This window comes from Pollachius pollachius (genome assembly GCF_949987615.1).
Source record: "Pollachius pollachius genome assembly, chromosome: 13".
NCBI classification, from domain to species: domain Eukaryota; kingdom Metazoa; phylum Chordata; class Actinopteri; order Gadiformes; family Gadidae; genus Pollachius; species Pollachius pollachius.
Window position 1 is genome coordinate 22,886,518 of NC_136946.1, and position 15,000 is coordinate 22,901,517.

The 15,000-nt window shown below is 42.1% G+C and overlaps 1 protein-coding gene across 1 annotated transcript in view; it reads left to right on the plus strand.

The window, feature by feature from the left end:
- The window catches only part of LOC307085189 (neural cell adhesion molecule 2-like), a gene marked incomplete at both ends in the record, with an annotated part of 200,103 nt that overhangs the window by 39,854 nt on the left and 145,249 nt on the right, over positions 1-15,000 (plus strand). The window contains one exon of the mRNA XM_079749878.1: positions 6,155-6,349. Coding sequence (XP_079606004.1) covers positions 6,155-6,349 — 195 coding nt within the window. The remainder of the gene's footprint in view (positions 1-6,154; positions 6,350-15,000) is intronic.

A 15,000-nucleotide genomic window follows, 5' to 3' on the forward strand; every position in this document is an offset into this window, starting at 1 on the left:
AGACTATCCGGTTGGATCGGCATGCGCAGCTACCTAGCCCCTCCTTTGACAATTTCGTCACCATTTGTGGGTGTTCCCGTGGACCGCGGAGCCCGTATTGTAAAGGGTCTTTCCGACAAAGGGTCTTTGGGGACAGATCGCTTGGCATTGCCTGAGAATATTTTTTTTGATAGATACAGGTTCTCATAAGAGGGTATTCACTATTTGATCGTCCTTGTCGGACATTATGTAGATAATATTTGCTGTTGTGCAGTGTGTCTCCATGAGAGAGTGGTAGAGTGGTGGTAGCGCGTTGGTCTTGAATTTCTGCACGCAGGGTTCGGCTCCCAAGTGGTGTGCATTTATGTGAAGCTTAAAAAGTCCAAATTCCTATGTCATATGGAATACTTATTCACTAAAAGTTATGAAATGATATTTTTTTGCTTATTTCGTACTTGTGGGGGGTAAATGGCATGATGATGGACCGGTGAGATTTGAACCCCGGTCGCTGGCGTTCGGGTCTTATGCTAATCCACTACGCCACCGCCGCTACACCTCAGCAGTTGAAAACACATGCAATACATTTCTTACATAGGGTGCATTTAAAGTGAATTCCATGAACTATTGAATAAGGCAGGTTGGACGTTGATTTTGCATTTTGAAATCATCATCACCCAATTAGGATTAATGGTGAACAATTCTGCATTTGGTATAGTTATTTTTTAGACAATATGCAGAATCTTTTCATTTTTGCCAGCACGCCTCCCTAGGCCTTATTATGTGCAACTGTGTTGCCCCTAGCAGTTATCTGATTATTGAACTCCTCATAGGAGTTCATTATGACTATCTGTTCCTCTTGAGGGAAATATACTGCTTTTGATCTATCCATTTTGTAAAGGTGAGTAAAATGACACGATTAGCGCCCCTTTCATGGGAACGCACATTAGAACTTAAGCAGAAAAACAGGATTGACGAATCGAATCCTAAGTGAGTTTCGTTGTACCATTTAACTCTGATTGCAATTTGCGACTCTGTTGATCTAGGTTTTCCCAAGAAAGCCTGGGTATGTTCGAAGTACAGGGCACTGGTCATCACAAAGGGTGTTGATATTTCTTTAGCTGTTAGGGACTTCGATCATTGTTCGATCATTCTTGTATTTTTCTTTGTCCCCACAAAGGTCTAACAACTCTGTGATGAAAGGAAAGAGAATGATTAATGATCACACTAATGTTCTCTTTGAACAAGCATTTCTCTCCCAACTTTCAAGTCCAACATCATACTCAGTAGATGACGGGATGGATCATTTTAATTCATGAATATTAGAGATTATGGATGTTATAGCACCATTAAAACTTAGAAACTCAATAGAAAACAGAAAGCCCCATGGAAACATGACCCAACAGTTAAACATTTGAAGAGAAAGTGTAGGAAGGCGGAAAGACAATGGCGCAAAACCAAGCTCCCTGTTCACTACAAAACATATGAGGAGATGCTTTGACATTTTAATACTGAAACCTGTAAAGCAAGAAAGTTGTTCTTCTCTAGCAGCATAAACAGGAACATGAACACACTAGAGTCCTGGTCTCAACAGTTGAAAAACTGACCAACCCCCCCGCAGGTTCAGAATACATGATTTCAGCTCGATTTTGCCCCGATTCGTTTGCCGCAGACAAATTTGCGAGTCGTACACAATTTTGAAAGGTCGGCAACGAGACAAGGTCTTGTAATGGGCCATGCCTGCGATCTGCGTTGTTTTCGTCTGCAAAGTTCGAAAACCCCACAACGAAAAGTTTGGCATGTCAGAATTTTTTGGGGAATCCATGACGTATCCATTGTTGACATGAGGGAACCCCGCCCCCAGTTGCGTGAGTGAACCCCGCGAACAGCTGTGTACACAGTAACTACTACAAAAATGAATATGATCAATAGCAAGAAGAAGAATGCTAATAAAGAATACGAGAGAAAATGGAACAACATAATGGAGACAACTTTGGTTGAAATGTGGCAGCAACGTCCCTGTATTTTCGACGTGTCCTCAAAGGAGTTCCACGATAGGGTGAAAAGGGATACAGCCTGGCGAGAAATAGCCGACACCCTTGACCTACCCGGTACGTTTGGAGCCAACAGCTGTTGACGTGCTAATAGCCAGTGTTGGGAAAGTTCACTTTCTTCGTGAACTAGTTCAAAGTTCAGTTCACAAATTTTAAAATGAACTAGTTCAGTTAAACGTTCATAATTCAAAATTTTGAACTAAGTTCACAGTTCCAAGAAATGAACTAGTTCATAGTTCTTTTTTTCAATATGTTGCTGTGAGCTTTTCATTTTTTCCGGTATTTTGAACATTGAGCCCCCTTTGTGGTTTGTCTAGGATGATATAGAGTGGTTGAATCAAGTATCATAGCGAAATACAGTTTCTATCGTGTTTTATTGCACATTTAGCGCATTTTGTAAATCCCATTGATTTCTGTTGGAAGACTCATTGCTCGTTGGCGGAAACGGAAAGGGGGGGTGTTCACGTTTGATTGTAGTCTTTTCGCTCGGTTCTAGCCCTACTGATGAGATGGAGAACCGAGCGAAAAGACTACAACCAAACCTGAACAGCCCCCCTTTCCGTTTCCGGCCAACAAGCAATGATTCTAGGAGGTATTCTACTCCGCTGAGCTATGAGCCAGAGAGCTAACGTTATGGATTGTACATATTTATAATTCGAAATTCGTCTGAGCCTTTATACCACAAATACTCTAGGGTCTATAGCATATAACTGCTTTGTCTGATTACAGTTTAATTCATTTTCCACAATTTAACAGCTCTCGTTTTGAAGAATAATCACCGCGCCATTCGTTTCAATGGGAATCGCGCTGGTCTATACTTTCAAAATAAAGTGTACATATTTATAATATGAAATTCGTCCCAGCCTTTATATGACAGATACTATAGGGTCTATAGCATATAACCACCTTTTCTGATTACAGTTTAATGTAACAGTAAACTGGCAACACCTCAACTGCAAATGAACCGCACAGAGATTACCATGGCAACCGGTCAAACAACACGGCGATCTGCGCGCGCATCCGCCGTGTTGATAGAGAAATAACCCCCCCATTGAACGAAGTTAAACTGAGTGAGTGTGCCGTTCACTGACACCAGAATGAACGAGTTCACAGTAACGTTCATCAGGCAGTAATACAGTACGTTCAGTTCACGTTCGCCCAAAATATGAACGAGTTCATGAACTTTCGTTCAGTGAACGCGTTCAGCCACAACACTGCTAATAGCTATCATAGCTTATCATAAACCTCAAACCGCCAGCATGATGCCTCGTGCTAGGTTCTCAGGATCCGTTGTTGATGCTGTTGCTAGGCTACGCTGTTGCTGCGGGTACTTTGTATCGCTCATGTCACGCACAACGCAGCTACTGTGAGGAGTTGCTGCATTGAGCAGATGTAAAAACTCCTGGAACCTTCATGACAAAAATGTAAAAAACATTTATGTCAGTTCTAAACCTTAGATTTTCTAAATATCTTGCAAACGTGAATGATACAAAGTAGAGAGCATCGCACCCTCAAATCTTGTAGTGTGGCCAGTCTTCTGACGAGACAAGGCCCGATTTCCTATAGTATAGTGTGACATGTTAAATCGTGGAGGAATATCTGAGAATCATGTAGTCTGAACCAGCCATAAGAGCCATGACCGCATTTGAATCTGAGGAGTTTATATTTTGACAGCACGTCTGCAGTCTCCGATGAGACAGATGCACATGCATTTCAAACTTCAAATGGCTCAGTTTATGACCAAATAATATGGCCTAATTGACACATGGAATAAGATTTTCTTCCACAACTTCAGAAATACTGAGTCCTCAAATAAATTTTGCTAAAGAATACTTTACACACATATGATATGCGGTAACTGTGGTTCTATTTAATGATATACGCAATACATTATAAACATTGTTTCTTATCAGTATTGTATGCATTATCGTTATCGACTTGTGTTCCTAATATGCATGTGTTAATATACAATGCCATGGACTGTATTATGCGTTACGTGTTTAGTTTGCGTGTGTTTAAACAGATGGATGCACACACGCACGCCCGCATTCATTAATTATTTTACAGATACACACACGCGCTCCCGCATTCATTCATTCTTTTTAACACTCACTCGCAGTAAAACAATGTTTCTCACGATCAAATACTCATCAATCCTAAAAGTTATGGGCATGTGCACAATGTCTGTGTCAAGAAAATATGTGTTTGCTGTACGGTGTTTGCAGATGCATTGATTTAAAAGTACAACTTATTACCGCTGTATCAGCTGTTCTTTCCCAAATAATTTACCAAGAATGTGTGGCTAGGTAGATGAGAGAAGCAAAGAGTATGCGCGAGGTGCACAAGCAACATTATGCATGTCCCCTTAAAATAGCATCTGAACAACGCGCCACTGACTTTAAACCAGGTATTTCCTGGTTTGTGGCGCAAGTGTTTTCTGAAACTGCAAAATAGCACCAGGGAACGTTTGCGCCAGAACACGCCTCCTCCTTTCGCCGAACACCTTGGGGCGCAAGATCATTCCCTAATTTACCGACGTGTGGCGCAGGAGGGAAAAGAACGCTCTGCGCCAGTTGCAAACTAGCAACGACACATGCGCCAGTGTAGAAAGTCAATTGCGCCGGATGCAAGATAGGGCCCTTGGAGTGACTCATTAGTCACTGAACTAGTGACTAAAAGTATAATATATGATAAATCGTTTATAAATACATAATACATGTTGAGACATAAGTGTGTTAAAAGGATTTGAATATAAGTAATTTAATTAATGAGAAGTGTGTTTACATTGAATATTATCTGATTATGCTTTCTGTTTATCCTCAGTTTCACCCTTTTTTAATCATTAAACCTGTGGACAACTGACAACTGTCTCCAGAGTCATGATGAACAGAAGGTGTTTAGCGTAAAGCCAAGATATACTCTATACATATCGAGGGCAGCACACTAGGTGTCCTTATAGATAATTATCTGAGTTTCATCAGTCACATTAAATCAGTCACAAAATCAGCATACTTCCATCTTAAAAATATCAACAAAAAAAAGAGGATATATGTTAAAGGAGGATCTGAAAAAATCATACATGCTTTCATCACTAGTTGGATTGATTATTGCAATGTGATTTTCACAGGACTTCCCAAATACAGTATGCAACCACTTCAAAAGATTCAGAATAGTGCAGCCAGGGTCCTCACTAAAGGAAAGAGAAGAGATCACATCACCCCAGTCTTTAAGTCCCTGCACTTCTGCTTGTTTTTAAGTGTTTGAAGGGGGTTTGGCCAAACTACTTACATGACATGTTTAAACAATATTCTCAAACAAGGTCCCTTAGATCACAACCCAAGCAATTACTACTGAAACCGACCATCAGAACATAGCAGGGTGAAGCAGCTTTTAGCCACTATGGCATCCATCTCTGGAACCAGCTTCCAGAGATCATCAAAGGCACCCCAACTGTCGCCATTTTAAAGTAAAGACCAATCTCTTTTCAGATGCTTTCTGTAGTTAATGCACATTGTTTTGATATGTCTTTTTTATTTATTCATTTACTTTTAAATGGAATCTTTGCTGTTGGTGTTCGATGTATACACATTTACCTTTTACTTTTATTATTGCTATTACCTTGTTTATGGACCCATATTTTTATTTCTTCATTGTTTTTGTATGAAGCAAATTGAATTGCCTACGTGTTTGAAATGTGCTATACAAATAAATGTGCCTTGCCTTCTATGTTAAAAACGAGGACTCATCTGAAACTTATTCCACTCTTTCTAAATATATTTATCTCTTTCTCTATATCTATAACTTGAATTTGCAAGAGTTGCAAGAGTGGAACTTGTATATGTATAAATTATATTTTTTATAGCATAAGTAGAACTTGTTTATGTGTAACTTTTATTTATATAGCATGATTCTTACTTCTAACTTCAGTCTAACTCTCTCTCTAACAATATTTTTAGGACTTTGGGTTCAGAATCTTCAGACTTTAGGATTCTCTTTCCCTGACCCCAGAGCTGGGCGACAACGGTGCTTCTGGGAGTGCTTCAGCCCTCAGGGCGAGTATCTCTCTCTCTCTCACTCCCTGACCTTTAACCTTTGACCCCTGTCTCCCTGACCCCTGACCCTAGCCCTGGGCGACCCGGTTCGTCTGGAGTGGTTTGACCCTCGGGGCGAGCGCGTGGCCGCGGCGCTGAACACTGAGGCATCGCGCTCGCGCCTCGTCCTCTACAACGCCGCCGTGGAGGACGCCGGCGTCTACCGTTGCTTGGCAACCGACGCCCAGGGGCGGAGCCAGGAGGCCACCGTGGTGCTGGAGGTCTACCGTGAGTTAACCAGCGCACACACACACACACACACTGTAGAGGCACATGTGAGTATACACACACAAACACACACACAGGCGCGTACACACCACACACACACATGAGCATGTGAGAGAGAGAGAGGGGGGGGGAGGGGCCCTGACAATATATCCGCCTACACACACATGGTCAGTTTGGTGTGTTGTGTCATTGCGTGTGTTGGTGTGTTTGTATGCCTGTGCTGATTTTTGATTTTTGCTAATTTTGCCCTAACTCCAGCGAGCACCTGCCGTTGTGTCCAGGTTATGTCTGCTTTTGCCACTGGAGCTTCAGAGGCAAGGGTACCCCTTAACTCTTGAAGACGAGTTTCTGAAAGTAATATAACTGTTTAACCATCCGTCAATTGTGGGAAGGCGTAATACAAATTGAGTTTGACCGTGGAACACACTAGTGTTAAATTCAATGATGGTTTAATGCTTTTTGACCATGGTAACTATTTAATGGTATTACAAACAACATTATCAAGTGATAAGAGCCCTTCCCGCTCCCCCCCCCCACACACACACACACACACATCCCACACCCCATGGTAATGGTCAGAGTCAGAGAGAGCATTGAGAAAGTTGTGGATATGAAGTTGTGGATATGAAGTTGTGGATATGGAGGAATGGGAAATGTAGTCATACAGAATATGCAGGCATACTCACCAAGACTTGCAGTCAATTCAATTCCTTCGAGCTGGACTTCCTCACTCACTGGGTTCACGGAAGCTGCAGAGACCAATATTTTTTGGGTTATCTATAGTATCAGGCTTCATACATTTTAGTCTGGAAATCCCCCAAAAATCAACCATACATCTGTCAAAGAGGGATAACACCATATTTCTACCCGCTGGCATTTCGTGAATTATTATTTAACCATGACAACAGTGCAGTAAACAACAACCTGATGCACGTCTGGGTGATTTCTGATGTTTCTGAAGTCGGCTCGTGACCACTTTCTTTTTTTTGACTGCACTCTTCTTTCTCCTCTTTTTTTTTGGAGGAAAGTGGGAGTCTCCCATTGCTGCCTACATGACAATAACAGCAACCTTTTCAGATACAATATCAGACTGTAAAGTTATACTTTACATTGGATTACTCAAACAACAGCAATGGTAAAGTTCATACAAATGGAAGTAAGCTGATGAAATTGGTCTCACCCGGGCCTCAAGGAGTAGCGCATTACTGATTTCAGAAGCCATATGGTCCCTGATCTCAACGGCATCAGAACAAACCTTCTGGTTTTTGAACATCGCTGGACAATTGACACACAATACAGATAAAATACAGGAGTGTGTGTGTGTGTGTGTGTGTGTGTGTGTGTGTGTGTGTGTGTGTGTGTGTGTGTGTCTGTGAGTGTGAGTGTGAGAAAGAGAGAGAAAGTGTGAGAGAGAGAGCGAGAGAGAGAATGGCTCTTAAAAGTGCCTTTGTTTGTCTTTTTTGGAAAGCTATCTTGTAAATAATCTGTAACAAAGACAAAAAAACATAATTAGAATGATTTCTACATTCATTAACAAAAATTAGATGTATGAGTGATTACTAGTTACATCTTAGTCAAAAAAATGCAGGGAATAAATAAAATAATCAAATCACCATTATTGTTATCGTCCAACCAACAAATTGCTCAATAACCATTCTTGTTATATTCTACACAAGAATGACTGAAGCACATCGGTGCACTTCCCAAAGGAGGAAGGCCATTAAACCAGTGACAACACTGTGGTTGAGACAGCTCTCTGGCCACACCAACATGCCTTGCTCTTTGGTGTTGCAATCAACCAGGACTGTGCGTTTCCCTTTAGTGTTTATAATATAAATAGGACTCTTGACAAAATCTCCCAGATTGGGGCTCGGATTCTGTTGTCAAATCTCTTTCAAAGTTTAGTTATACTACTCCGTGAATCAATGTGTCGATGAGATGTAGGCTACAACGAGGGCTGTACAGTATGGACTAGAATTTATATCAAGGTATGATTTGAGGCATAGACGATAACGGTATTATAACACGGTATGTTCTTTTTATCTTCTAATTTCTATATAAATGCTTCTGAGGGGGTATTAGCCAATCAGCGTTCACTCCCTGAGTGTCTCAGGTACTCTTTGCAAGGTTCATGACTGCGTCGAAGCGTCTGCGTGGTTACGGAGTTTTAGATTCACAGAAGAATAACAGAACGTCACCTCCCGAGATCCGACCCAAAGGATGAGGAACGCGGAACTAGTACCGACCGAATGGCTCCTAGGCTACTATGTGCGTGCGTGATTCGTGTAAAATCCAGGCCACTATTCCACTTCACTTATCCCTAATGCATGCACTCCATCCCTAATGTACATGGCGCTCATGTAATACCCTACACATCTGGTATTTGCACAAACACAGAGGAACGCGACGCATTGCGCACATAGTTCAACTATAATGCTGGCTGTCTAAAAATAGGCACCTGTTTTGATAACCCGAGCTAAATTAACTAATCAGAGATAATGGCTCTAGCTAACACGAGAAAAGTCTGAGACAACGTTTATATAACAATGCATATTAAACGCATATTAAACATACAGGAAATAGGCTACATACCTGTTGAAAGTGATCCTGCAATGACTGGAAAAGGCGCAATTCTGGGATGTAGCCTGTATGACGAAGCTATGACGCGCAGCCACAATGTCAACCGAATCGCCCGAATATTAATTAATGACTTGGTCATCTCTGCATTTGTTGGCTATGTGTTTTTTGTGTATCGCTGACCAGTTTCAATAAAACAGCAATGGTTTGCAAGAGTATTTTGAGTTTGTTTGCATAATAAAAATAAGACATAGGCCTAGGCTACATTTTATGAGGCAATATCAGTTTAACATTTAACATTGTAGGCCTAACCGAAGTCGATAGGAAGGGTTTGTGAATGGACAAGCAACAAAATAGTTATTTTTTGGATATTTAAATTGGTTTTGGGGCCAATCATACGATTTCGGTTTACACCAAAAGTCCTCTAACAAAAAAATATATATTTTGAGATTATCAAACAAAATGAACCACCCTTAATTTAATTAATTATTTAATTAATATGTTATTCTATACATTATCCGTTACATATTTGAATGCCCTCTTTCATAGATATGACACCACCATCACTGGGGCGTGGGAACAATTCTCCATATCCATATCGGACGGGGAGGGTGCTTATTGACAGTATAGCCTACACAAGACATAAATAGGAAGCTTGCAATGAGCATTTAAATCACCAGGAATAGTCAATAAACACTCAGGAAGAGGAATGACATGATAACTGAATTAATTAATTAAAATAACCCTGCCTCGTTCAATCAATGAACCTGGTGTTTTGCTTTCGCGGCTGCGTCAATGTCCGTGCGCATCTCTCAGAGTGACGTATTGACGTATTTAATTAATTATATATTTATTTATTTATTATATACATATTTATATAGCTACCTGTTTATATTCTGAGAAACGCTCCCATCCAAAAGGCATGGGTTTACATTTCGTTCTGCAGTACGAATAAAGTCGGACAATCATGCTCTGGGACACGATTCAATCGATTAATCTTCCTGAGCATTAGCACGAAATGTATTTGAGGAGGTCTGCTGAAAAAAAAGGGGATATCAGAGTATCTCTAATACTTCATTTACCCTTTGGTGCATATGTTGTTTTGACACATACATAAGAGGGTGCCCTGTACCAGCGCACACCCCTTCTATAGTCTAATCAAATATCCCAATTGAAAGGCTATGGTTTGTGTTCTGTGTAGCACAAAATAAGTCCGACAACCGTGCTCTGGGACACAGTTCAATAGATTATTTTCATGAGCATGAGCACGATACATAATAGAGTGTGTACCACACTATCTGCTGCCAAAATTGTAGTATCCATATTCCATAATACAAAGCATGGACCCTTTGTTGCATTTGTGGTTTTGACGCATAGCCTACCTAGGGTGCACTGTACTTTCTGCCACACCCCTTCTGAAGCGAGCGCGCTCTCTCTCTCTCTCTCTCTCTCTCTCTCTCTCTCTCTCTCTCTCTCTCTCTCTCTCTCTCTCTCTCTCGTGTGTGAGCCACGGAATAACAGTGTCATTTACTTGCATTGGAGCAAATTCCGTGGCCACATCACGGACGATTTAAGTGATTCCGTGAGACCAACACGGACTGTGAGTTAAGCGCCCGTGGTCGACTCGCTCGTTGAAACGGGGATCCGTGTGTGAGCCACGGAATAACAGTGACATTTACTTGCATTGGAGCCAATTCCGTAGCCACATCACGGACAATTTAAGTGATTTCGTCAGACAAGCACGGATTTTGAGTCAAGCCCCCGCCGTGGTCAACTTTGGCACACACACAGATTGAAACGGGAATCTGTGTGTGTGTGCCACGGAATATCAGTGTCATTTACTTGCATTGGAGCAACTTCCGTGGACACATCAAGGACAATTTAAGTGTTTCAGTGAGACCACCACGGGTTTTGAATTAATCCCCGTGGTCGACTCGCTCGTTGAAACGGGGATCCGTGTGTGAGCCACGGAGCATCAGTGTCATTAACTTGCATTGGAGCGTATTCCGTGGCCACATCACGGAAATCGGCGTGTTTCCGTGATGTGGCTACGGATTTCGAGTTAAGCGTCCGTAGTCATTACACGGATTCCTGTGAGACCAGGTTGCAATCCGCCCAATGGCGCTGCTGCTGCTTGCTTATGGCTGGTTCAGACTACACTATTCCAGCCCAATTTTGCCCCGATTCGTTCGTCGCAGACAAATTTGAAATAAATAAATGAATAAGTAGGTTAACATATTCACTAGAGAAACGGCAAACTGACAAATTAAATTTTTCTATAATCTCCCTGCTTCTGAAATCTCCGCCCAGTGCTCGTCCGCTGGTTTTCCATAAGCATTCCACTGTGCGATCATCCCTGCAGCATATGCCCTCACACATTGTTGAAATCATATGCTGGATGCTTTACTCTTTCTATGTGGCTTTTAGTTAATGATCGGGCTATAATAAGACCATGTTGGCTATGTTCACTGACAACAGGGGACATTTCATAGTGGTTGGACATTTTAGCGAGCCGCTTTTTGTCGGGACGCGGAACAAGCAACTGAAAATCGGAATGACATTACAGCTCATCCGCGCATCTCTACTAAACCACTGCACTGCGCAGAGCACCGCCATCATAATGCCTAGTATAGAAACTCGGGATCCATTGTTATTTACACTTTTTCGCTGCGTTGATGCTGCACATTAAGCTCATTAAGCTCATTAAAAGTGCCGGAGAAATGAACATGAATTCTAATTAATTAAGTCACTAATTACGTGGGGTATTTTTGCTTGTGTGTTAAAAACATGTTTAATTAATGTTGTGAGTGACTATGATGAGTGGTTCTTTTTCTGTGTTTTAATTAGAGTTGATGTTTGGGTACAAGTGTTTACTTGGTTGATAGAACACACACACACACACACACACAAACACACACACACACACACACACACACACACACACACACACACACAAACAGACAATTTCTCAATTTCAATGCACAGACAAAAAAAAAAAACTTTGACTAAAAAGATTAATGTTAATGTTCAAGTTGAATATCAAAGCCCTTCAAAGAAATATCCTCATAATACAGAATTTAGAATTATTTCATTGTCTTCCTGAAAGACTGTCAAGCCAAACACGACTGGGTTGAAGGCGACTTGGTTGGGCTTTTTATTATTAAGTTCAAGTATGTTGTGTAAGTTCAAGTAAGATGTGAAGATTTACATCCTCTAGGCTGTAAATCCTCATTAAAGGTCCCATATTATACCACCAGATGAGCATGATTAGCCATTTGAAAATCTGCCTCTTTTGACATCACAAGTGGGCGTGTCCACCTAGATGTATGACGGATAGATCAGCAGCGTTTGCTACGGTCCACTGGGTAGGCTGGTGGACTGATCTATCCAGCACACATCTAGGTGGACACGCCCACTTGTGTCAGAAGAGAGGCAGTTTTTCAAAATGGTTTGTAATGGCTAATCACACTCACACCTGGTGGTATAATGCGTCACCTTTAACAGTTCTTGAGAAGTCAACACAGCGCAGTAAAGATCCCAATGAAATGTTAGGTGGCTCGCTTTAATACGCCTGCAAAGACCCCCTCGTGGTAAAGTTACGCTGAGGGTTGTTTGACGATTTTGGTAACGACATCTCAAGGTCTCTCCCCTCCACGGACCTTGATACGTTTAACTGCCGACAAAATGCTGACCTTGCTTTCAATGATTGAACATGTTGGAATGTCATTCGTGAGAAGGGTATGAGAAAAATTTATCGCTCAAGATGTACGACTACGATTTTAATCAATGTTGACTCGAGGTGAATAAGAACGTATAAATCCCGAAAACATTTAATACGGATTCACCTTCTCCCATCGCTGCCAGACCCCCCCTGTCTCTGACCTCCCCGCTGTGAGTCGACAAGACGGTAATTAGTTTTGTCTTCCTGCCAATCATCAATCCCTAGCCCCCTCCTTCCCCCTCCCCCATGGGAGAGGGAGAGAGTGAGAGACTTGGGATGAGAGAGAGGGAGAGCGAGAAAAGTGTTGGGAAACAGAGAGAGAGAGGAAGAGGGAGAGAGTGAGAAACTTGGGATGAGAGAGATTTTCGATGAGAGAGACAGAGAAAGAGAGGGACAGAACCAGAGACAGAGAGAAATAGAGGAGAGACAGAGAGATAGAGACAGAGACAGAGAGCGCGAGAGAGAGAGAGAGAGAGGGAGAGAGAGGGAGAGGGAGAGAGAGAGCGAGAGAGCGAGAGAGGGAGAGAGGGAGTGAGAGAGCGAGAGAGGGAGAGAGAGAGAGAGAGAGCGAGAGAGGGAGAGAGGGAGAGAGAGAGCGAGAGAGGGAGAGCGAGAGAGAGAGAGAGAGCGAGAGAGGGAGAGAGAGAGAGAGAGATGAGTAAATCTAAGTTGATTGAGTTGTTTGGACTTGTAAGGGAAAACAACCAGATTAATGTCAGAGATGAATAATGGATGAATAATGCATGTACCCTAGTGAAGACGCCTGCACCACGCACACACACGCACAATACACAGACACACACAAACACACACACATGAACACACAGGAGAGAGAGAAAGGAAGGGAGAGAAAGAGAGAGAGAGGGAGAGATGAGTAAATCTAAGTTGATTGAGTTGTTTAGACTTGTAAGGGAAGACAACCAGATTAATGTCCGAGATGAATAATGGACTATCATCATGTACCCTAATTAAGAAGCCTGCACCACACACACACACATACACACACACACACACACACACACACACACACACACACACACACACACACAGGAGTGAGAGGGAGAAAGGGAGAAAGAGAAACATGTAGAAGATGGAACGAGACAGAGGTGGAGAGAGGGAGAGTCTGAATAACATCACTAAAGCTGTTAGTTAGTCGTAAGTATGCTTGAAGTATGTACTTGTTAAATGACCTTCACAGGTAGGAGGGTCGTCCAGAGAATCCCCCGCCATGTTTCTTCCTCATCCAGGAGGTGAAATCGCCTCAGAGTTTTCTTTAGCCGTACATCTGGGCTGATGTAATCAGAGTTAAATCCTAGGCTGACGACAGGCCGCTGGACAACCCAGAATGCACCTCACCGAGACTGAGCCCAGATCTCAGCACACACCACTAGATTGGTTCAAATTGAGTTTAACCTTTGACGGATTTAAACCTGCAGTTCCCTCCTGTTAGTAACATTACCTTGTGTTTAAAAACGAAATGTATGAGACTAAAAAATCTCAAGAATAAAACGATAAAAAATAAATAGCATCATTTAACATGATGCTCTGCATAGAAACCAATGCACAGCCACCATTGAATGTTGTACGTCCTGGCACTTGTACATTGCACTTATTCAAGGTACTTAATTGTGTACCATCTACATTAGCTGCTATCGTTGCTTTACATGGGGAATGGGTTAGCCTAGCGATTGTAATACTTGCACTTGGTTCTATGAACATCTTTACTGTACCGACAGCGATATATTGTTTCACTTCTTATGACAAATGTACTTATTGTAACAAATGCACTTATTGTAAGTCGCTTTGGATAAAAGCGTCTGCTAAATGCCCTAAATGTAAATGTAAATAATAAAAAAAAGATTAATTTACAATATTTGGTTTAGCCAAAGAGATGACAGTTGTTGAAAAGCAGTTTCAAACTTGAAACCACAGCATTTCTTTTTCAGCGTTTTCCCGAAGACGCCACGGTGACCTCTCTCCCCTCTGACCTCTGACCTGGTGTTTGTCTCCTATGTGACTGACCTCTCTCCCCTCTGACCTCTGACCTGGTGTTTCTCTCCTATTTGACTGACCTCTCTCCCCTCTGACCTCTGACCTGGTGTTTGTCTCCTATTTGACTGACCTCTCTCACCTCTGACTTCTGACCTGGTGTATGTCTCCTATTTGACTGACCTCTCTCCCCTCTGACCTGGTGTTTGTCTCCTATTTGATTGACCTCTCTCACCTCTGACCTCTGACCTGGTGTTTGTCTCCTACTTGATTGACCTCTCTCACCTCTGACCTCTGACCTGGTGTTTGTCTGCGTCCTGTGTGCCCTCTCTCACCTCTGACCTGGTGTTTGTCTGCGTCCTGT